We start from the raw sequence: 22,792 nt of genomic DNA, 5'->3' as shown, positions 1-22,792 counted from the left end.
GGTGATCGGTTCATTATTGGTGAGTAAGTGATAAAAGTGAACCTACGTCCACAGTACGGTCCGGGATTACAATATTTACAAACCATCTACTAGTCTAGGGAACGCACGAGTAAACATCCAAAGGCGGAAGATGATCAAATGGGTGACGCGAAACAGTGCAGAGTAAATCAGTCGTCATCTAACATGAAGTAAGAGAGGCAAGAAAACTCGGTGGCATTTTGGTCGTAATAAAAATTCAGAGGAGACCATTTGTACCGTAGTCTGGACTATCTCTCGTCACCACCGTTTACTTCGAACTGTTAGAGAGGGCTTGTTGCATAGTAGTTTGTACTAGCCAAGTCGGTTGACGACCACAAATTCTGAGCTTCTCTCTAAGCATTTCCTCGTACACCTTGTCTCAAAATACGAGCTCGCATTAACATAATGCGTTGGTGTTTTGAACGGTCCAACAGTGCCGAAAGTGAGCACCATTCATCACATCCACTCATGTCATAGAGTGGCTGCCTCTTTAATTTGTCAATGGCTGTTTAGAACCAGATAGTAAAAAACATTAAATGCTCTGACTGTGTCAACAGTAATCCATAAAAATGCTTTGCGTTGATAAAACCCGTCTCAAATTAGTCGCATAACACAAAAACATAATGTCCGATGTTAAAAAAGGTTGCAGTCAGTGAGACACTATAGGGGCGTGAATAAAAAATGCACAAAGGTAGAAAAACTGGCAGTTGCGATCAAAGATCAACTAGCCTTAAAATTGTTCTGGTAGGGCACTACACAACCATCGCAATTGTTTTGCGGTCCACATAGGTCCCCAGCGTCTGCGTGTTTTGCCACAAAGTGAACGACAAGGACCTTACAAGTAATCTGCTTGAAAGCGAAAGTGCTTACAAGTCACACACACCTTACCCTATGAACCTTCTCTCCTTAACTTCGAGGGGTAGATTAACACCAGAATGTGATATGAATTGCTTGGTTTGATGATAGGTGGAATTATATACTTCGTTGACCCATGAACTGTAGCTGAGTGGTGATGCTTCAGCTCCTATCTGAAAGATTACGAGTTCGAATCTCTTCAGGGATTTGTAAGGCGAGCAATGTCGATGTTGCCTAAAGGGCTGAAGCAGCCGCGTGGCTCGTTTCGGCTCTTCAGGACAAACTATGTAGGATAAAATGCAGCTTGGGAGTATATGTATGGTTTACGTATGTCATACTTAATAACTTTCAGCAATCCGCCACCACGTACAAACGGTGATGCAAGTAACTTCCTCTCTCTTGCTCGAATTTGACGCTCACGACACCGGGATATCAAAGGTGGCTGTTTCACCTATATTTTATAGTCATTACCAATACAGAAAGTCCTCCATCCCGCCATGTTCCACGTTCTTGCACGGTGCACAAGAAACACATTTTGATCCGTGAAAGCAGAGTCGCTGTGTTTACGCACTGTGTGTTCGTGTCACACGAAATACACACATCAAAGAATAAACTGGCTTTGACCCAAGCATCGGTTGCTACGCTGAGCAAGCAAAACTGTACGTACAGATAGAAGTGACCCTAACTGAACCAAAATGTCAAAATAAGACTTGAAACGAATGGACTGTGGAAACCTTATTAATAAACTTAGGTGTATCAGTGAAAACATAGAAAATCACGCGTTAATCGATAGTATGTGTTAAGCTCCCCCAAGGGGCTTGACCTAAAGTCTCAAATTTGAATCACGACTAACAGATGTTGGAAGTGATAACTAACCACTTCTGAACAAAATCTGATCAATCACTGCTTCTGATCACTGCTTCACCGAATTAGGGAAGGAACACTGGAATGTGATTAGCCAAATTAAAAACCGAAGTAATGTGGCTCTAAAACGTTTTTAACTATTTCTCCCCTCCTACTGTCTGTGTAACCTTTGTAGCGACGTCACCCCCACATGTTGACCACAAAGGAAGGTGTGAACTTTCGACTGCCCGATTGCAGTCAAACTGGTTGTACGTTATGGTAAAGAACTACCATTCTAGAGTGTCAGGACTGTTAGCTGTTGTCATGCAAGCCTTGGCGACTGACTTCACCGAGTACCTTAGGGAATATAAAGTCGTGGCGAAACGTACGAAGATAGGTTGCAATAACTAGACCGGTTTTCATTTGATAAGATAAACATGCAGGAGGCCCAACTGAAGCTTTTGTGGTTGTTGGCGGTCGCACGAACATGAGCCTTGTCGGCCTTGAACTAATATCTGAGGATATGACTAGACACTGCTGAAAACAATGGCGATAAGTAAATAATGAACAACGTAACTTTCGCAGCAGCCCATCGTTCACATGACAAAATTTCTCACCCAATGTAGACCAACTGTATCCCAGAGCAGCAGAGGCAACTCACTGGTTTTCGGTCTCCTGTCAGCCTTAATATTTCTCCGAAGAAATTAGTATTACAGAGAAGAGAATCTAACTTAACTGGCAAAAAATACTCCACTTTGTCAAGAAAATATCTTGCGATACACAGTGTCGTCTGAATGTTAGGTGGTTTTGAGCGGCAAATGAAGTTGAAAGGAGAGATTTTGTTGAGCCTTTGGCTAAAGCCAGATTAGACTGCAAGTAAAAGCAATTCGTCATTTCGTATAATCTAGTGGAAACCAAGGTTGAGGGTAACTCGAGGAATGCGTTTAAATCCTGATGAGCACCATGAAAAGTAGAACTAGTCGTGGACTTCTGAAGAGTTTTGAGCAACCCTATAAGTGGTGTCTTCTTCCTACGGCCCATCTTTTTAAACATAAAAAACTGAAGTTGGGATTAGGGATAATCAAATGATATTTTTAGAGATTTTCGTTTTTTCAGGTGACGATCGGATGGTGCATATTGTCCCCTGACTGAGAGGTCAAAACTTTGTTCGTATCTTGCGGTAGAGAACATGTACACGTTTTCAAGAGACTTTTTCGGGTGTCTCAAAAGGATACATGATATATTCCGTCAGAATGGATGGGCTATGTTGAAGCAGATTCGAGTCCCTTGCAGGTAGTATATAACTATGGCGAATCTGTCAACTGTGTGCGTCCAACTTGGCTGTTATCCTACGTGAGTCAATATAGTTGCATTAAATACGGCCAACTTGGGCAAGATGCTTGGACAAAGCACAGGAGCAGAGTAAGCATATTTAACTGTATCTACCGATGAAAAAGAGGAAAATACCTCCCACTATGAATCTAGAACGCCGTAACTGTTCGCAAAATGAACTGCAAGATTAGTAGACTTGAGAAGGAGCGAGAGGGAGAGTAAAGGAGAAGTGTGTTTAGGCGTGCAGTGTGGGCAAACCTGATTCAGTTTACTAGCTTTTGGCTAAGTCACTTGACAATATCATGTACGCTGCATTTCTTTATTGTGTCAGTTCACTTGTCGTTTGTGTTTATACACGTTGCATCAATTCATACATAACGTTGTGCGTGCATTCCGAGTTGAAGTTTCATAAAAGTACATTGCTCTAGCTTGTTAGGTACAGTACCATAATTTGTTAGGGTATCCTGGCAAAAACTAGAACAGGGAGCTGTGTGCTCTAGCATGATTTGTTTGTAGCAGTTCTACTGCATGGTTGCAAAAGCGGAAGAAGAATTATTCATGAATAGCGTCTTGGTATGGGATGCTGATTCGCAAGACAGAGGGGGTAAAGTACGGAGACCATTGGGAGCCTGTGACACACGTTGTAGCCCATACGCTTTGGAGATCGTAGGAAACCATCCAGAATATCCTGTGACACACGTTGTAGCCCATACGCTTGATGGTAGGAAACCATCAAGAATGACGACTCCCGCGACCACATGCATCGGTGGGGATCGAAAACAGTTTATTTTAAGTTGACTTTCGGTTGTGAACCAGAAGTGGCTCCACTCATATTTACATCTGGCCGTAACGTTCAACTAGAAGATACCTAGTAAAAATGAAAGCGGCGAAAAACGCTCCAATATGTTCAAGAAGATGGAGCTATTCTTACCTCTTCCTTTAGCTTCCTCTGGTAAACGACTTTGATCGAAGGCGGGTCACGACAGCTTGTCATGATAATATCACTGAGGATTTGTGGCTTTTGATGAAGAAGTGGCTGACCAGGCCGGAACACAGTACACTTTGTGCTACCGACAGTTGCTCGGAGTTTCTAATCCTCTAAGCTTAACTTATTCAAAGCCAACCGTCCAAGTTATTCATCCATCTATCCACGACCTGAGTATACGGCTAGACGCACGCAACTTGTTACCATCTCTGGAATTTTATGTACCAAGGCCCCAGAGTGATGGATGAGGATGCCTTTGACGACGATGATGGTGCTAGTGATGATGAAAGCAATAATGAGGATACTGATGATAATAAGTGGCACCGAAGAGTACTAGCTACAAGAGGATACGGACCTTTCTAGACAGAAAAGTGAGATCCAATAGTATGGCATGGTTACTGGCAAAATGACTGATTTCCGAAGGTGTAAGTCGTTGTAGTATTCACATAGGAAACGACCCCGGTACTCTGGAATATGTAGTCTATAATAACGATGATGCCTGAAATCAGTTCTCCATTTGATCCCTCCTTCAGTAAAATGACCACCAAGAGCGGACAAAGTGTACTATACGTTCAAAACTAGCATAAAAACATATGTCCAGCGCATTGTATTTAAAGTTTTTGAGGCGACATTCCGGAAATTCAGACGCGCCATTGGCAATCTGCCGGTATCGAATCATGATTGGTTGTTGGGACCACACTTTCGGACAGTCTGAGCTCGCCTTGATACTGGCCCGACCTTCTGGCCAATTTCATGTGGGTTAGGTTTCTTAACCGTAACAGCGACTTGCCGCAAAGGGTACAGCGATTTCGGTGCAGGATACTGCCTAACATAGGAACTGAGGTTTTTGCGATAATCATGGCTCAAGGGTGTTTGTTTTTCTAATTGGCGTTTATTGGCCTTTGATGGCGGTCCACAGCCCTTCAACGTACAACATGATATTTCCTGAGTTCTGTGCACATGAAGCTGAATCAGCGAGACAGTTGTTGGTTTGTATTTGCTCAAAATATAAATACACGGAAAGTGAATGGTGTAAGAAAACAAGCGTGCAAAGTCTCCGATAGATTTGTCATACACGGCATGACAAGACATGTGGCGTTGATCGAATGGGACAGACTTACGAGTTGGACTAGATGACGTTTAACTGTTTTGTTGACCGAGATGGCTTCGTAAGAAACCAGAACTCCGTTGTAGCTCGGACGAGAGCGCGTAGCTATGTTTAAGTCAATTAGTGCATCGAAGTGAACAGAACTCTCTGAGCACGAAATATGGAACCCAGTGAGACTGGTTAGAACTCGAATATACGATGGTTAGGTAATATATCTTAGCATCGTTTTCACAAACTTTCCAGGACCACCATTCATCATCCAACTAATTTACCGACCAAAAACATTACGCTGAAATTGAAGTGAGGATATAAAAAATCTTAACAATGAATGTGACGTACCCCTGTTAGTTGTTTTGTCACTGTTTTTATTCATTTTCTACACAGACACCTTGGATACTGGCCAATGGTTTACTTTGGTAAAATATGCGATTTGCAGTTTTGTTGACAAAGCATGATTTATATTTACGGATGCCTACTTAGTGACACAAGAAATACAAGCCACATATTTAAGGACACACATTGAGATGTGGTAGGTATTCCGAGGTTATTTCATGTATTCTTGTCCAAGGTGCTATCAAAGATCCTCAGCTGTCTCACTAAACATTAAGGGATATCTTCGTAAGGTGAACTTCCTCGACTTTAAGTAGCATGAAGACGTCAACAAAGTTCGCTTCAAAATCGAAATCAAATTGCTTTTAGCATCTATTTCTAAGAATTGCCGATCAGGTTGAATGAACCTTGGCTTACTTGGAAATCAGGCGAACAACCATCGAAATAGTAACGCTCTTTGACTACGCATTCCACCTGTTACATCCGGATGTGGCCGGTTACTTCCCTTGCATTCACACCCAGGACCATGCAAGAACAGCGTTGTGGTTCTTATCTCGTTGGATTGATGACCTCATGAGCATCCATTAGGGCCGACGTTATAGTCCCTTTATACGTCATGTAATTTTCTCACACCTCTGTTTTTTTAACTCTGACGTCTTTAGTTTTCGCGTACGACGCCGTATCCCGGTTACGTTTCTGTCCGAAAGTGTGGCAGCAGTCAATAAAAGAAAAGTTATTGTTGTAAAAGAAATGTGTTCACATTGGACAGAAAAGAGCAGATTTTATGTCCTAAGTTTGCAACCCAAAAAGTCATGCGAGCAATCATCTCAAACCGAAAACCCGGCATCTTTCAACACATGCACTGGCACGTTTGGATGCACGAAGTTGTCTTCTTTGATTTTCTACTAACAAGACAACAGTAGTTAGGAGTATATACATCACTTCCAACCAGTATCTGAAACTTGTTCAGTCCAGCGAACCTTGAATTTCGCGTTTGTTTCGTATTGCCTTACTCGATGCAGACTTACGTTTTAGGCCATCTGCGGTGAGGGGAAGTGAGGCGAAGTATACAGCCTCACAATAGTTATAAACGACTTGTGAATAGGCCTGCTATCATGTGTAGGCATTGATCGTGTACCTACTATTCGAACTGGACGTGTTAATGATCAACAGTCAGAGTAATTCCCCCTGACTGAAAACCAGATCCTCGTGGGAAGCGTTTCTCTTTCACAGCGGACGTTAGAGGTGAGACAGATGGAAACGCTCCTAAAAAGCCCACCTCCACACACAGCGCAGTACTTTACAGCACTTTATCCGACGAACACAAACAACAATCGTTGCTTATTCCACTGATGAAATTTTCGGAAAAAACAATCCCTTTTGGAAGTAACCATCGTATCTATTTACACCTGCGATGAATCCGAGAAACATAAGATATTTCGTCAGTGGCAGGAGGGAAATCATATTCGGAGTAGACCATTGCGAATGGCTACAAACACAGCACGAGGAGGAATTTCATGGTTTTTCACGTTATGGCTTTAATCGTAAACAATGGACTGAGTACGTATCGTCCATATACCAAGGGCATTTAGAACCTCTTAAACTAGAGAGTGCCAGCCCTTCTTTTTTCAGTGGTTTATGAAAGACTTAATAAAATCTAGCATGAAGTGAGAGCGTCCACTGTATTCCGTGAAAAGCCATTTCACCCGGGTCAGCACATCCGAACCTGAGGTTAAATTATCAGATGTGTCTTGATCGAGTGACCATTGAACACTATAAACCAGTTAAGACAACATCGATACGATACCATCCTTCCTCAGCGAATGCCAAAAGCTCATTTAAGAGGTCGTAGTGTTGTCCACATAAAACGGAACTTTTGAGGTTACGGATAACTTAACGTACATCGGAAATTGAGTATCCGAAAAACGCGTGCGAGACCTAGGAATGAAGACAAGGGTTGTGTTAAGAAACCCTCAAAACTCGTAGGGACGCATCGGCTCGGTAGATACTAGTTGAGGTTGTGAAACCTAGGTTCTTTGGAATGGAGACATTGGTCCAATCTCCCCAAATGATCATCGTTGCTTACAAAGTACCGCGCACACCTTGTGGGAACAGTGTGAGAACAACGTGAAGGTATAATGTCGTGTTCTGAGCAGACGCAACGACATTTAATTAAATAATGCGAATCTCATTATTCACACATCCTGTGTGAATATTCCAACGGCTTGCTAAGTACTTTCCTCTCGTGCTCCTCTACCGGAAGTAAAAAAGATGGAATGGTTAATGAAAAACCCAGATTGTCCTCATGTTAGGTGTCCAGGAACCCTGCGTGACTCGAAACACTGGTACATATAGCCCAACACTATGTGTACAGATTCATTATCCATATTTCTCACTAACTGCACTTATAAGTCTCAGCCACTCAAAAATGATGGAGCCATTTTTGGCGCCACGTGCTGTACGGCGCAATGACGTTTTTGAGCTGTGTGCCACATATAATGAATATATAAAGCGTAAGATACACACAATCACATACACGGCTGCAAGAATTGCTTGGGATCTTGGGGAATCATTTCCCTATCCATTTTGAGTACCTCTCCAATACGCCAAACATCCCAGACCAGTTCAATATCGTCACACACACAGAGTACTGCACAGACAAGGGCTTCTCGAATTTCAAATTCAAATATTGTCTTCACTTCCAAATTTTATGTGCCTCCATCGTGAGGCGGCTGACACATGATCGGGTCATGTTGTGGCGAGAAGCCTGGCAACTGGACGGACGTGTGTTTGCACACACCCTAGCCCTCACACAAGACCTTTTATATACTGTCTGGATTCAGAACTGTGACACAATCCATAATTGCCTGTTCGCCGCTCGCGTTTCATTAGTGAATTGATGCCTGGGGCAGAGAACTGGGTCAGACGTTTCTATGCATTCCTCCAGTTCCCGCAGCCCGATCGTTTTCGTTCATTGCTTGCTGTAGAGCCCTTTGATTCAGCCAGCCGTTGTTGGGTCTTCTCAAGTGCCGAAGTACTGCACTTTGCTCTCACTCAGCGCCTCTGAGGTTGATCCCTATTTGCCTTCGGAGCACCCGTTGCCAGCATTGTTGATCCCAGTGTTATTATGAGGTTTCGTCCTAAAGCACTATTGCGCACACACGGGGTTACCTGGGTCGACCAGTTTAATCCTGTACGCCACACGTACTAGTATGGATGATTGTTGTTAGGTCCTATTTGACAGTCTCATCTGGACGAAACCCATTCATAATCCCGCCACAAAATTGGTAACAAAGCAAAGCCGGGAAACTGCGATGCTGCGAATAGCTATAGAGGAAACTCGAGTTTTTGATCTAAAAAACAAAATGCAAAAGACTGTCACACTGATAATGCCTGAAAACGAAGTGATAGGTGAGCTCTGAGCTGACAAATAACCAAATAATAACGTTTGAGCTCATACTATTTCTGTTTACAAAAAAGCTAAGAAATGGGCAGAATAGAAGTAAGTAGGAAGCTGGTGTCGTGAAAAAAATGTGGTCCCGTTGGCAAATGCGGGCATTCATAAAAGACAGGTTGAATGCATCCAAACAGTAGATGGAAGCATAAAAACTCCATTAAGGCCCCAAGTCTGCAGCGTCTGTATGGAATGCTGCAGTTTTTCAGGAAAAAAAGTCTCGAATAGAAAAAAAAGTTACTAGATGAATTTGTAGCACTTTTGTTTTGATGGTGGTAAGCGGGTTTTGAAAAGCAGTGAATCTGCACGGTACTGACTGTAGATTAGGGGATTGTAACCGTAAAAATCTGCCAGCCAATTGATGCATTTCGAACGGGTTTCATAGTGGGTCGGATGATCATGGAGCGTAGAATGACAAGTAGGGCAGTTGAAAGTCCAATGAATGGTAGCCTGCGATTGGTGAGAAAAACAGTAAAACCGAAGACATTATGGCTTCTCGCACGAATGACAGGTAATTAGCAAGCATGAGTACATCAAACTAATCAAAGTTAAAGAAGCGAACCATAACCGACAGATTACTACTATAAGGGGGAAATATAGCAAATAATTCACCTACTTTTAGTGGTGGTTTCCTGGTCAGATGCGCTATCAAAAAGTTCATCGCCAAATCTTCGCAATTCATGCGTTCGTCGACCATTTGCCGGATAGCAAATGGCATTTCCCAAGTGTAGGCAAAGGAATAGTACTGATGAAGAGAAGAAACATACAAATAAATTGAAGATTCATTGAAGCCATGGTTGAATGCAAGAGAATTTCAGTTGCGTGAGGACAGAGTCCTTGCCCCAAGCAAACATAGGCCAAACAGATGGGGCAAAATTTCAAAAGTATCAATGTTTCAGGTACCTTGTGAAAGAAGGCGGCCCCGGTCAGCACCATCGAGAATTCGCAAGTGTAATCCGAGTGGTAGTACCATTCGCCAGACGACCAGTTCCAAAAGTGAGAGCGGACAGGGAAACCAACTAGCCGGTCTCGATTTTCACGCCATACACTGGAAAAAAAAGAGAAGAACCGCACATTTACATTTGTAAGGCAAACTCCCACGAAAAGGTGAGCAGGCTTACGGCGTACCGGAGTTTCGTGAGTGTTTTGCGCAAGAAGTGACTGCAAGAAATACCTAGTTCTTATTCAAGTATGTCCCCTTAGACTTAGCATATCCCAATTGGACCTACGAGGAGAAACAGTTACAAGGCTTATTCCAACTTGTAGTTAGCTATGTGTATTTTCGCACTGAAAGGGTGCTACCAACGGCCACCGGACGGCCTGGCGGTTGAGGAAACTGTCTCCTCGGGGTCAACGTCACAAGCTGTACACAAATGACACAGAACTTCGGCACTCAGTCAGTGTGACAACAGGTAATTGAACGTGTTGGTGGGCGCTCCCACTGCTAACTTCTGAGAAGATCATACTGATCGCCAGGTCGGTGGAAAGCAAGAACATACAAATAGGCATCGATACAATAAGCAAAAACGATTTCAGTGCTTGGACTGAGGGTGGTGAATACAACTCGCAGATGCACAGGAAAGCTCTCACATGAGTGAAACGAAATGCATAGAATACTGTAGGAGAGGCATCAGGGAAGAGCTGCTATTAGCCACGCGTTGAAGACTTGTGCCAAGATGACGAAAACTGAGTACTGACTGTGAAAGACACGTTGCAGTGAGCTGACTTGAAAAAAAAAACAAATTTTGACAAAAGAAAAATGCCACAAACGCGCAAACAAGACGGCTGTTTGTATCTTTAGTTAGGCGATCTATTCCCGCAAAAAAAACAGAGCTGGACTGAATAATAGGTAAGGCGATAGACTTGCTTACCGATATGGCGGTTCTGTACAGGGGAATTAATGTACAACACAATGAACACAAATGAGCGAAAAACTGTTCATGAGACTGTTTTAGAGGACCGATGAGAATAACACTACCGTGGGATGACATCATCCCGTAAACTCTCAACTATGAGGGGCAAAATATGAGATACGTAAGAACAAATTACAGAACTATTTATTGTTATGCTTCAAATGAACCGTGCTGAAAACCGAGAAGCAATCGACAGCTGCTTTCGACCTGTTGGAAACAACTAATAGTGTGCATCTCTGAGTGGAATTGAGAAGTCTGGCTGCATCATGCAACGCGATAATAATAGGTGATGGCAAGGAGGCAAAATTATTGACAGCAATACATTAGGTATCTAACTACCGTACACCTACGAGGGAATAAAGACCTAGTAAAGAATGGAAAGGAACGGAAGGACTTAGTGGGAAGAAGTTCTATTCCCTTAAGCCAAACGACCAGGAATGAGGTGCCCACTTTTGGACAAAATCAAAATAAACATATCTGAGTAATGCGCTATTAGTGGGAACAAACCAGCGTTATTTGCGTAAGCCCAGCGCAGGACGACAGACGAACTTTATTTATTCAGTCAGCCCAGGAACTGGCAGCATGAGCGCCACTGGGATCGGTTGCGGGGGCCTCAATCAGGAAGGTGCGAAGATCCCTATGACAACGAGTGGCGTTATGCCACGCAGGGTTAAGAGCAGCTAAATGTGCCAACCTACTGCCATATCACTGAGACCAACATTCGGATAGGCAAGCAAGCCGTCCCGTCTTGTGATGTCTAAATGTCGCTCCGCTTGGATTTCTGGTCGAAAACTCTGTAGTCTCAACGCACTCTGGCCCCAGCCGACGTGGGGCTGTTCGCTCAGTCGCGGTGGAAGCCTCATTATTACATCATTTTTGACCCCAACCACATAACAGCAAGTTGTGCTGATTGGTCGCTCGTATTCAGTAAGCATGGTGATGATCTGCTGTTATCCAGTATACTATAGAACAGAAACCAGCAAGGAATTATGAAGAATTGTCGTAAGAACGGCCTCCCCATATATATTGCTCCATGACTTTTCATAGGAAGCTGAATGAGCTACACTATGTACTGCACTCCCCTCACCCCGGACAACCTCATTGCACACATGAAGCAAATTTCACTGCGAAGACATTCTATTCACACACCCCACGATTCGTCGCGCTATGGTTATCAGACATCCCATGATTACCATTGTACCGGGAGACAAGTGGTTGTTTTTGGAATGTGAATGGAATGAACAAATTCATCAATGGAACCGAAGTCTGGAGGAGCAAACAATCCGGAGAATTCACAAAATTTCATCGCAAACATAATCAGTTAGTTGCAAGCGAGGCCACAGATCCTGGAAGAGTGTCTGACCGTTTTGGCAGTAAATGTAAAAATATTCACATGCTTTAACCGTCTTTGTAGAAATACTCTAAATAGACGTAATAATAACAGTGGAGTATGAATCGTGCGGGGACGAAAGGTGCTGTGCGTGTGCTTTGACAGCGGCTCTGGAACGGGAATAATAAATGAATGTGGGGTAACAAGGTAACAGAAGTAAATACGAGATGAATAACCAGGAACTGCTCGAAGAGTCTTCGAGAGGGACTTGCGTTCCAGATACTGACAACTAGCCATAAAGTCACGAAGTATTACGGGCGGTAAGATATTCGAACCGCTGACCTTCCAGAACAATATGCCAGCTTCAATTAGCCTATGTCTATCGAAGTGTTCCCCAGCATCCTCAATACCTCTCCTGTCCAACAGGGTGGCTGCAATCTTTTGTGATATGGGATCCTTTTGCTGCAGCCGTAACAACCTCCCGGGATCCAGTTCGACGATGAGGCTATTGGCACCGGCCAAAATATTTGGCTTGAAAGCCGATCGGCCAGGAGGTTCTCATTCTTCGGTACGTGTCGGATCAGGAAGTCATGCTCTTGTATTCGGGGTGCCAGGCACCAGACGATCGCTAAACATTCTCGAATGTTGAACACTTCTGCTCGGCGTTAGCCAGGACAAAAAAAGCCCTAGGAGGGTTGCTCCACTCCACGTTAAGAGCCAGCGAGATGAAGAAATTGGTTCCAATGTTAAACACCATAAATGGGCATGAAAACCGGGAGTATTGGTAGGATTAGAGGCCCGCTCATAACGGCCAAACTTCATAGGTCAATCGATTTTTGTTATAACAAGGGACAAGAACTATATGGGAAGTGTTTTAAAGCTAAACACTTTTTTCAGACTAAACACTGATCACGAAACAAGCGGAAAGAGAACAACCCTCACTTGACTCACCGAAAGCCAAATATGATCTCATCGTGTCGAAGTTGAACATCATCATCGATCGATAGGATCGCATCGGTTTGAATCAAGTTATAAGGAAGGAAGCGATTGTTCAGACTATTGTTACTGGCGCGGATGACCTAAGAAAAGAGCAGGAAAGTTGACAGGATGTACTCCAAATGGTGATTTGTCAGAAGAATGACAATGCGAGTCTGGTGGACGATGGAGTCAAGTGTAAGGGCTAAACACGAGTCAATGCATATAATGAATTAAGGCATACATACCTTGAGCAAGAGTACACAAACTGAATGGGATTTCGGACGTGCAGAAAAACCCTGAAGGTTGCTTAAAACAGCATTCCAGCCTTCCGACAACCGATAAGTTGACCCGAAAATTTTCGCAGCATTCTGCCATAACCCACCACGGGTTGGTTTATAAGACATGGAAGCTCAAAAGACTCTAACGTAAGCTGATGGACATTCTGAGGATAGAAGCAACCAAGTATGAAGTTGAAAACGAGACTACATGGAATATTCTGGTGACGAACGGCTAATGCACCACGTGCATCAGAAGTTGTAACCGGTTGTGATTAATAAAACATTCCGAGGGAGAGCTTACTTTGAGTGGCACGTGTAGCAACGGCCATTTCAAATCTGGATGGGGTGCGACGGGATGATTCCACACAACGAGCACCGAGTGCACGTACGGCAAATTGACTAACCGTTCCAACGTTTGACAGGCCAGATCAAACCGGTCGTAAGTGAGCATGATAACTGAGGAATCCAGGAAGCACAGGATTTATTCAGATAGTACGGAAAGTACATTACGACTAGCAACTGGAAATAATAGCAACAATTCTCAAATAGTTACAATAGCCCTGCATCGCACTTTTTCCAACACATCTTAACAAGAGGGCGTTACTCGTTAGCAAGTGTATCCACCAGAGAAGGACACACATAATGGCAACACAAAGAGATTTGAGCAACAGACAATAGTGCACATCCTCGTCCGATAATCCACGCTGCTAAAATCCTATTCGAACCAGTCTCCCATAGCGATACGTTGGAATATAGGGAGTCACAGACCCCTGAGCCACCATAGTATGTGGTGGCAACCTACAGATGCAAGGGAGCAACACATAACACAATAAAGTATTCTCCCCCAAATCTAGCACCACCTCAACCTCTGGGTAATGTGCTCGCTGGACGAAGATATTGTAATGGCAACGGAGCCGCCTGAATGACAGAAACTTTCACTGGCACACCATAAAATCCCAAGTCGACAAAACAGGTAAACATCTTCCACAGCTGTCGGGAATTTTCTTACTGAAATTTTGTCTTTTAAGTGAAGCCAATCTCTTCTGAAATGCCTTGAAGCACTGTGCAGCCGTTTCATCCTTACAGAAGTTCGTCAGTAGTGCGAGTCTCACAAAACTACAAATAAACTAGAGTCCGCAACTTGCTGGCTAGTAGTATGAATAATCAGCCGTTGAGCCACGAGCAGTTGATCAGCAGTGTGATCACACAGTACACGGTCGAAGCTACGGGGTTGATTCAGCGAGTTTACTAGGAATACTAGGCCCAATCTGCCCGGAATAAGTCTATTCTTAGCTATCTGTCGTAGGTGTCCTAACCACGAAACCTATTTGTCGTTCTGGATGAGTAAACAGTTTTATGCACCGCTCCTCGAAGGATTCTGTTTCTTGCAATAGAAAAAAGTCAAGTTCGCTTGGTTGGAACAATCGCTTTTCCAGAGCACGATTTTGAGGGACAGAGGAACCTGCATCAACTGAATATTGGGCTAAAAAGACGACAGGCAACTCAGAAACTGGCACAGACAAGTCAGTTACTGGGCAAAGAATGCGTCCAGTGTACTCGTTAAATAGCTGACCTTAGATTTCAAAACAGAATATGCACAGCTAATGAGTTTTCATAAGAGCGCAAATGGAGTCTAGTAGTTCCTTGTTGAAATACACGGACTGCGAGATAATTGTGCCGGGAGTGGAAAAGACCTCTTCAGTTGGGAGTAGTGTGAATACAGATAATAAAGGTCTGTCATTCGATCCATTGAGGGTGAACATCGACGAACAAAAGGGAGAACAATAAGCACTCACACTTCCGCCCACAAATACAGATGAAGAGGAAAAAACACCCAACAAAGTACAACTTATTCTCAATAACTCGATCAACAGGGCAGACAAATGCCGGTAGTCACAGACGTGCGCATCCCTTCGAACTCAATGCATCCAGGCGCCACAAAAAATGAACGTTTTGGTGAAAATACGGGTAACCCGTGATCAGTAAGAGGTTTCTGGTGACTCACTCACTAGTAAACTGTTCGTAGGGATGCATGCCTCCGAGGCTCATGCTGAATTCGTACCCAGCCAGATTAATCGAGTGGTTGATGGGACGCAGCCCGCGGGCTGTGTGCGCATCTACAGAGAGGGAGAGGTTTATGGAAAATCGTGTTGAATATGAATGTGGAAAACTGACGTGCAGTAAAAAATCATGTATAAGTAATTCAAATGGAGTGGCCTAGGGGCTAAGCTATTCCAGTGAAAGAACGGTACTCTTACTGCTCACTTTCAAACTTAAGCCAAACACCTTCAAGCTCAACATAACTGTTTTAGTTCTGAAGGCTCAAAATTCCAAGTGCGATTTTTATTCCGCTACATGCAGGTCAGTCAGAGTGAGCACTCTATACTCCGGACCCATTAGCCTTCACGGCGACCAACCGGTGAAGCAGAATTGCTTCAAGGAACAATTTGATGGAAGCCAACGGAAAAAAACATTCAGAGGATAGAGAAAAGTTCACCGCAACAGTCCGGCCTTTACGGCCAAGTTTGCTGGAAGAAGTACGAATACCGTGCTATATGACTGCTTCTCATCCAAATAGTAGATTCCATCTGACCTGGACTAGAGCATCGGTTACGCCTGGTCTCCTTTATTCGAATGGGGATCGGCGGTGAGACGGTTGAGGTATTAGAAGAGATGTTGCTAGCGACTTGGCCGGATCGGGTTATGAGGTTATTTGTGCAATTGACAGCCGCGGTAATACACACCAAGTGGTCGTTAAGATCCAGAATTATGTGCGATAAAGATGGAGAGAACGTGCGACTAGAACAGGAAAAATGCGATTACGGGTAAATCACTCAGAGACTGGTGGCAAACATGCTCATCTGGTTGGAAACTGCCGTAATACAGGAGCACTAGCATCCGTTCACTCCGTTCAATCAAACGAGTTTCCTGTTGAAACAGAGGTTGTAGTGCGGCGACTGGAATCCAACAATGGACAGAACACAACTGTGAATTAGACGTATGCCTCTCTTTCCCAAATGTGTAGCAGCGCCCGACAACTGCCATGTGAGCAAAGATAGCCTTTTGTCCCAGATGATCTCGAAGGTATGCCCGATAGAAGCATAAAAAAACAAATAGTACAAGTTATACGTGGTTGTACTGGGGTTTGTGTACTCAGAAATATCCATTTCATTGGTGCAATCCTTTCGAGTTAATGGTGATAAGAACAGGCTGACCAGTGAAAGGCGCACCCCGTTCACCGACTATTATTCTAATACTGCCTCTGTTTTGCACTCGCATGTTCCGTGTTACACAATCGCCTACGAAGGGGGGGGGTTCGTCGTGCAGTAGGTAGTGAAGTTTCATACATTTGAGTACTTTCTTTCTCACCGGTGATGTAAAGCTCTCCTGAAAACCCGAACATTTTCGAAATGCAATGGGAACTTAGAGGAATAACATGATTTTCGGCGGGAAATACTTCAATGTGCCTAAATATATCGTGCCGGTAGGTACACGCAGTTACAAGCAAGGGTGAGCATAATTAGTCATTCAACTGTAACAACCTTTCCGTGCCTAGCTGCCATGCCACCCGAAGGAAGCACGAGGGCTAGGATACTGCCCGGTTGCTCAAGCCTAGACAGGGGAAGTCGAACAAGTAAGGGTAACATACATCGACATATGTTTTGTGCCGCGCACTTTGAAAATCCAAAAGCTAAGTAGGAAGGGTACGTATGAAAAGCACCTGAACTGAATGGTGCGTCAGACGGCAGAAAGGTATCCCATGGAACGGACGGATGCATCCAGAATGGGTTCACAATTGCGTCAGAATCGGGAGATGTGGATACGACGGCCAAGCGTGCTGAGCCTCCCAAACCGGTGTAATTGTTAAGAAAGCACGGAGAGGCATGCTCTGGACCGATTGGACCAAGGAAATCATCTAAATCCGTCTGAGCGGTGGATTCTCGGGGTACTTGGTAGACGTTTGGTGGTTCATGCAGACCAGGGCCAAACGCAGGAACCGCTGGCCACCTCAATGCCGGTGGCTGTGGGAAACCCAGTCGGCGGCTAACCACCAAGAGTACTGAGGCAAGCCGAGTTGCATCGTCTTTGAAATAGCGCTCAAATAACAAGCGACCCTAATAATAGAAGGATGCAACAAGAGTTAAGGCTTTATGATGCGCTGTATCTCGAATCATGGCGGAACGATGTAACAGGGCAAAGATGCAATATCAAGGACAATGGAACGAACTTGTCTCCTCAACTCGACAATATGTGCCTCTTGTATGGATTGTAAGATAGCTGGTAGTTGGAATGCTCTGAGTTTCGGAAGTCGAAGAACCGCACGAGACCACTCAGTTGGACCGAGTACAGTGTCATCCAGTGGAAACACAGGGTTGCTACCCAAGATGACCGGGACAGCTCCGGTGGCCAAACATGAGAAAAGTTGAGCTTGCCAACCGAAACTGGGAGAAGTGCCAGGAAGACCAGTGTCTAATACAAGACAGAAGGTTGAATTCCGTAAAAGCTAGAAGAGAAGGAACGGAACACGATAATTTCAAATGCAGAATGGTAACAAGAGACTTCGGGGAAAAACGTACTTGGAAAAAACCCAATGAAACTTACAGCTACAGCGTTTTGACAGGGAAACCAAGTAGGTTCTGCCATCATAAGGTTTGCATACCTCATTCGCAAGGGGGCTGGCCAGCATTGGAGCAACTCTGTTTGAGTCTGATGAAAATGCATGTGGATCCGAGAATGAAGTTGTGGATACAGTGTCTTGTTGGAAAGCTGACGAAGTTGATGAACTAATGTGGAAGATGCATTTTCCATTTGGACACATCCGGCTGAGAATGCAAGTAGTATGAAACGTTGGCCAGGGAGAAGATTGGTTCTATTGGAAGTCGATGAAAACAGTTCATGTGGAATGGGTGAAAGGATATCGAATCGTGGCCGAAATAAACCTGGAGGAAAATACGGAGCAACGATAATGGAACGGGCTACAAGATGGCTGTCTCGGAGTTTGTCGTACAGATCAGAGACAGAATCCATGTGAGATAGAAGAGCAAGACACGTCGGCCCGTTTGTACTTAACCCCTTCTTTACACAGTCCACTGCGTCAGAAAGACCGACTGATATTTGCAGACAAACTTTCGATGTATTCGGCCTGCAATCTGCAACATAATGAGGAGATTGTTTGACGACAAGCGACAACGGATTTGATCGGGACATAGAGCTATAGAGACAAACTTTGAGAAAGTCGTTCGATAAGCAGTGATTCCAATTTGTACACGATTCAACTGTGCAGAGATGCTCAGACAAACTACTTGGATTCCGGGACATGGTTTCCAAATCGGGAGGAGGAGCAATTTGAAAAGGAGGTTGTATATGCACCACAGGTGAAGAGTTTTGAAGCTCCATAAGGTGATACTCGTGAGCATTGATGGTTGCCTGGATAGCGAGAATGTAGAGTACGGAATAAGAATTAGGGTGAGCCTAGATTTTCATTGGACAAATCCTGAACTTTTCGATAAGACATCAAACATCTTAAATGACCTGGTCCTTCGAAATTGATAAAGGATCGTTGTGAACCTCGTTCCTTATAGTTAAACCGAATTATTCGAAAAGCAGGAATACTGCATAACTGTTTCATCCTTATTCAGACATTTACACACAGAACACGAATCAGTAACCTACACGATAAGAGTTGAACAAGACGAGATGTAGCGTCCGAGACATGCAAGCAACTAAAGGAAGGGAAACGCTAGCCCGAGAAATGTAGCATGCCTGACAGAGTTAATAGTAATCCCGTTTCTACACCGAACATGAGTGAGAACCTGCTATGGAGCAACTGCATATTGTTTAGCTAAGGTCTGTCTGAGCTACGCCTACGAAATGGTTTAAGTCTAACAGCAACTGGCTGGTATCCCCTCTGTTCCCTTATGAACGGACACGACCAACACAATAAATCCTTTTCGATTAACCTCTCTTCCGTTATCCACTAACTGCACGTTCAATCAAATGAGACAAATGTTCATGTATCGGTTCGACACTAGTTCCATATGATTTCTATCACTTATCTCTGACGATGTGGCGAGATGGTGGAGTATTTATAAACCAAGATTACCACAATCTTGATAGAAAAAATAAGGTACCGATCAGCAGTAGGAATGGTGTTTTACTTTCTGCCATTTAAGCTGAAACGATAAGACACGGCAGATTTGACGAACGGTCTAGTGACCAGCCGAAAGGATCAAGTGACTACCTTAAAAATCCGTTGTGCTAACGCGAATGCAGACAACGTTTGTCCCATACCGTCCCACTAGCAACTTTTCACTCCTAATCTTCTAAAAATGAATTAATGAAATGAGTTGCAACAACAGGATATGCGGTAATTCCACCATGTTATAAAGACTGACAAGGGCCACTGGATATTAATGTGATGTGCCGCTTGTCAGTTAGGTGAGCAGGTCTGTCGTCACATCCTATTTTCCATGTGCGCATGCAACCATAAAAGCCGATACAATAAAATGTAGAAGTTCTTGTAAACATCTCCATTGCCCCCTTGTCCCCCCACTCCTCAATGATTGTCACTCATCCCTCTTTGCCTGTCTTTTTCGGACAAGTTATGCTATTCCTATGCAACAGGGCCCTCGCGATGCAAGTATCCAGGAGGGTTGACGTCCCTCTGCGGGTCTGTAGGTGTTTAGCTGACCCTGAGCTTCTCCATCGGAAAGCACAAATTCGCCCTGCTCTACGCTAATGCTGTCGGGATTTGAGTGGTGCTACTTCAGCGTACTTACTCAAGCTTGTATTTATTCAACGCACAATCGTATATTTCATCGATACCTCCTCACTGACTGACTACCTACAAACAGTCACACAGGACGTAGTGTCTGTTGCCCTAATCTTTTATTACCACCACGAGAAATATTAATAGGAGGTTGCCTCTTATTCATTTACCTTTACCTTCCAACAGTAATACTTCTTTGCTCATTCACCTACTCTGATCAAGTTACCACTCTGCGTTGTAGGGCAGGTCGATTTTCACCTCTCTGTCCAGAAACGCTTCCTCTTTAGAGCTCTTTGCCACTATCTCATGCAAACCTGCAACTACCTAAGGGGTCGGATTAACGTTTATCTCAATTTCTTTGGATGTTTACGTTGCTTTATGTATGTTTTCATATTACGTTTTATAGCTCTTTGCGCAGGATCTCTCTGTTCCTTTGTAATTTTATTGTGTAATAAAAAGAAAGGACGCGATAGTTAAGTTATCACATAGGTTTTGAGCATAGTTGGTCATTGGCCAGTTGGCTAGGTCAAGCAGTTCGGTCGCAAATATTTCATTATCAGCCTAGGTAAAATAGAGAGTGCAACCGGGATTCAAAAGAATAGGGATCTATAATGTGCATTGGAAGATAAACTCTACGCAGACCTAGAGGACAACCTACTTTTAGTCGCATAAACTGACGACTGTGGTCAATCAGCACGGAACGGACATGTTCCACTTGAGTCTGGATGCTGCTCAAACTGGACAACAGATCAAGTCGACGCTGTTCCAGCTCTATGAGCTCGTTATGCACAGAATGATTGATACGCATCAACTCGTCAACCAAAAACGGAAGGTTGGACGCCGTGAGAGATAGGTGACCTAGATTGTTGCAGTCCATATCGCGGCATAATTCGTAACAGTACATAGACTTATGATCACTCCGACCACTTAAATTAGACTGCCTCAGATCCAATGACTGGAAAAAGTGTAGATTGAAGAACATCAGTGTGCCGGTAAGACATAGAGTGAACGTGACGAAAGTGCGCCAATGATGGATGATAAAAAGCTCATGGATAGACATGGTGAACTTCTGCCACGGGTATGAGATGTCAGCAGGATGGATGTGTGAGCAGGCTGAAAACAATACAGGGCGTTAGAGACACGCTGCAATGGACAAAGGAAATGTGAACGTTTGGTGTTTTTCGGTATGTTTAGTGTTACCTGATATCTAAAAGCCAAAGGTGCGGAAAAAGCGAATTCGACAGTTTGGCTATTTTTGTACTAAAGGGGTCCAAAGCACACCGCAACATTTGCAGTGGAGGCATGCTGACCCTTCTGCTCGAGTTTAGTTCATTGCTGCCCTTAGATGCTGTAATGAGCCCGTGGAAGTTGCTGGCAGCTCATAGTACTTGAATACACACATGAAAAAACGGGGACGTTTGCTTTACGTAAATAAAAAACAACCAGTTCAGCTACCAGGTCGGACTCATGGAATTTTCAGTTATCTCTTTAACATGAAACTTATTCAGGGGTCCTTTATATCTGTCACAAATGTACTAGATGCATTTGTGCGAGGGCCACAAAAGGGAATAATGTCGACTGCAGATACCAGAGATGTGCCTACGCCACCGTGCGATTCATCGAACGTGTCTCAGCTCAGCGAGGACGGTATTTAAGGGTGACGTCACTCGTCGAAGGAAGCCTAAGACAATAAGTAACAGAAGCACACTAGTTTGTCTACTGGGGGCGAGATAGCCTAAGTGGTTAGAGCGCGAATTTACTGACCGGAAGGTCCGTGGTTCGAATCCGACCTCCGCCTCTCGACTTCCCTGTCTAGGCTTGGGCAACCTGGCAGTATCCCAGCCCTCCTGCTTCCTTCGGGTGACATGGCAGCTAGGCACCGGAAGGGTGCCACCTCTGAACGCTTTCTTTCTTCCTTGTCTACTGGTTGGGCAATGACTTAAATAGCTCGTTTTTCAACGGTCAAACGGGTAAGCGAAGCGGCCGATAAAGAGACAAACTATTTCGTCGTTCATCACTGAGACGGCAAATTGTATAATAAATTCAAGAAAAGGGCGGAGACGGCTAGAGTAAAACAAAAAATTAACTCGAAAGAGGAGAACTGTAAACAAATGTCTGAAAGCTCATTTTCGGAGAACTCATTTTACGTCACAGTTGAGCGAAAACCTCTATATACATATGCTGTCGTTAAAATACACACTGGTGCTACACACCAGACGTTTCGAGGGACATTTCACTTAAGTGCAGTGCGTGAATATGTATTCAAGGACTATTTCGGATTTGCACTATTTAAGCGGGAAAGTAGTGTTGCGACCAACTGTAGATCCCGGCCCTAGAATCTCAGTGGCGGAAAAAGAACACAGGAGATTTAGTACGAACAGCCGAGTGCAAAATTAAAAGGAACATCATGGTATTCGAGGCACACTTGATCCTGAAGCAAAGCTGTTCAGTCGTCGTTGGCACTGACTCTAGGATATGCTCGAATACTCAAGCATCATCACTGATCTGCTACTTGAGCGTCCAGTCACCCGAACTCTCCGCGATCATCCTGAAGCGAAGTCAACAGAATTGGCGGCCACGTAAATTTCTGACAATATAG

The 22,792-nt window shown here is 44.0% G+C and overlaps 1 protein-coding gene across 1 annotated transcript; it reads right to left on the bottom strand.

Annotated features, from left to right (window-relative positions):
• Positions 1–8,789: 8,789 nt before the first annotated feature.
• On the bottom strand, positions 8,790–21,276 carry T265_07036 (hypothetical protein; the record flags this gene model as incomplete). Its single annotated transcript, XM_009172460.1, has 10 exons — positions 8,790–9,375; positions 9,542–9,670; positions 9,829–9,973; positions 13,120–13,247; positions 13,726–13,880; positions 15,434–15,541; positions 17,146–17,539; positions 17,653–17,928; positions 18,027–18,851; positions 20,852–21,276. The coding sequence occupies 10 exons, from the start codon at positions 21,251–21,253 to the stop codon at positions 9,166–9,168; spliced, it is 2,772 nt and encodes a 923-aa protein (XP_009170724.1).
• Positions 21,277–22,792: the final 1,516 nt, after the last annotated feature.

The sequence above is a fragment of the Opisthorchis viverrini genome (assembly GCF_000715545.1).
Source record: "Opisthorchis viverrini unplaced genomic scaffold opera_v5_158, whole genome shotgun sequence".
NCBI lineage: Eukaryota > Metazoa > Platyhelminthes > Trematoda > Opisthorchiida > Opisthorchiidae > Opisthorchis > Opisthorchis viverrini.
The sequence above is the reverse complement of the archived record's forward strand: the minus strand, read 5'-3'. Positions and strand labels throughout refer to the sequence as shown.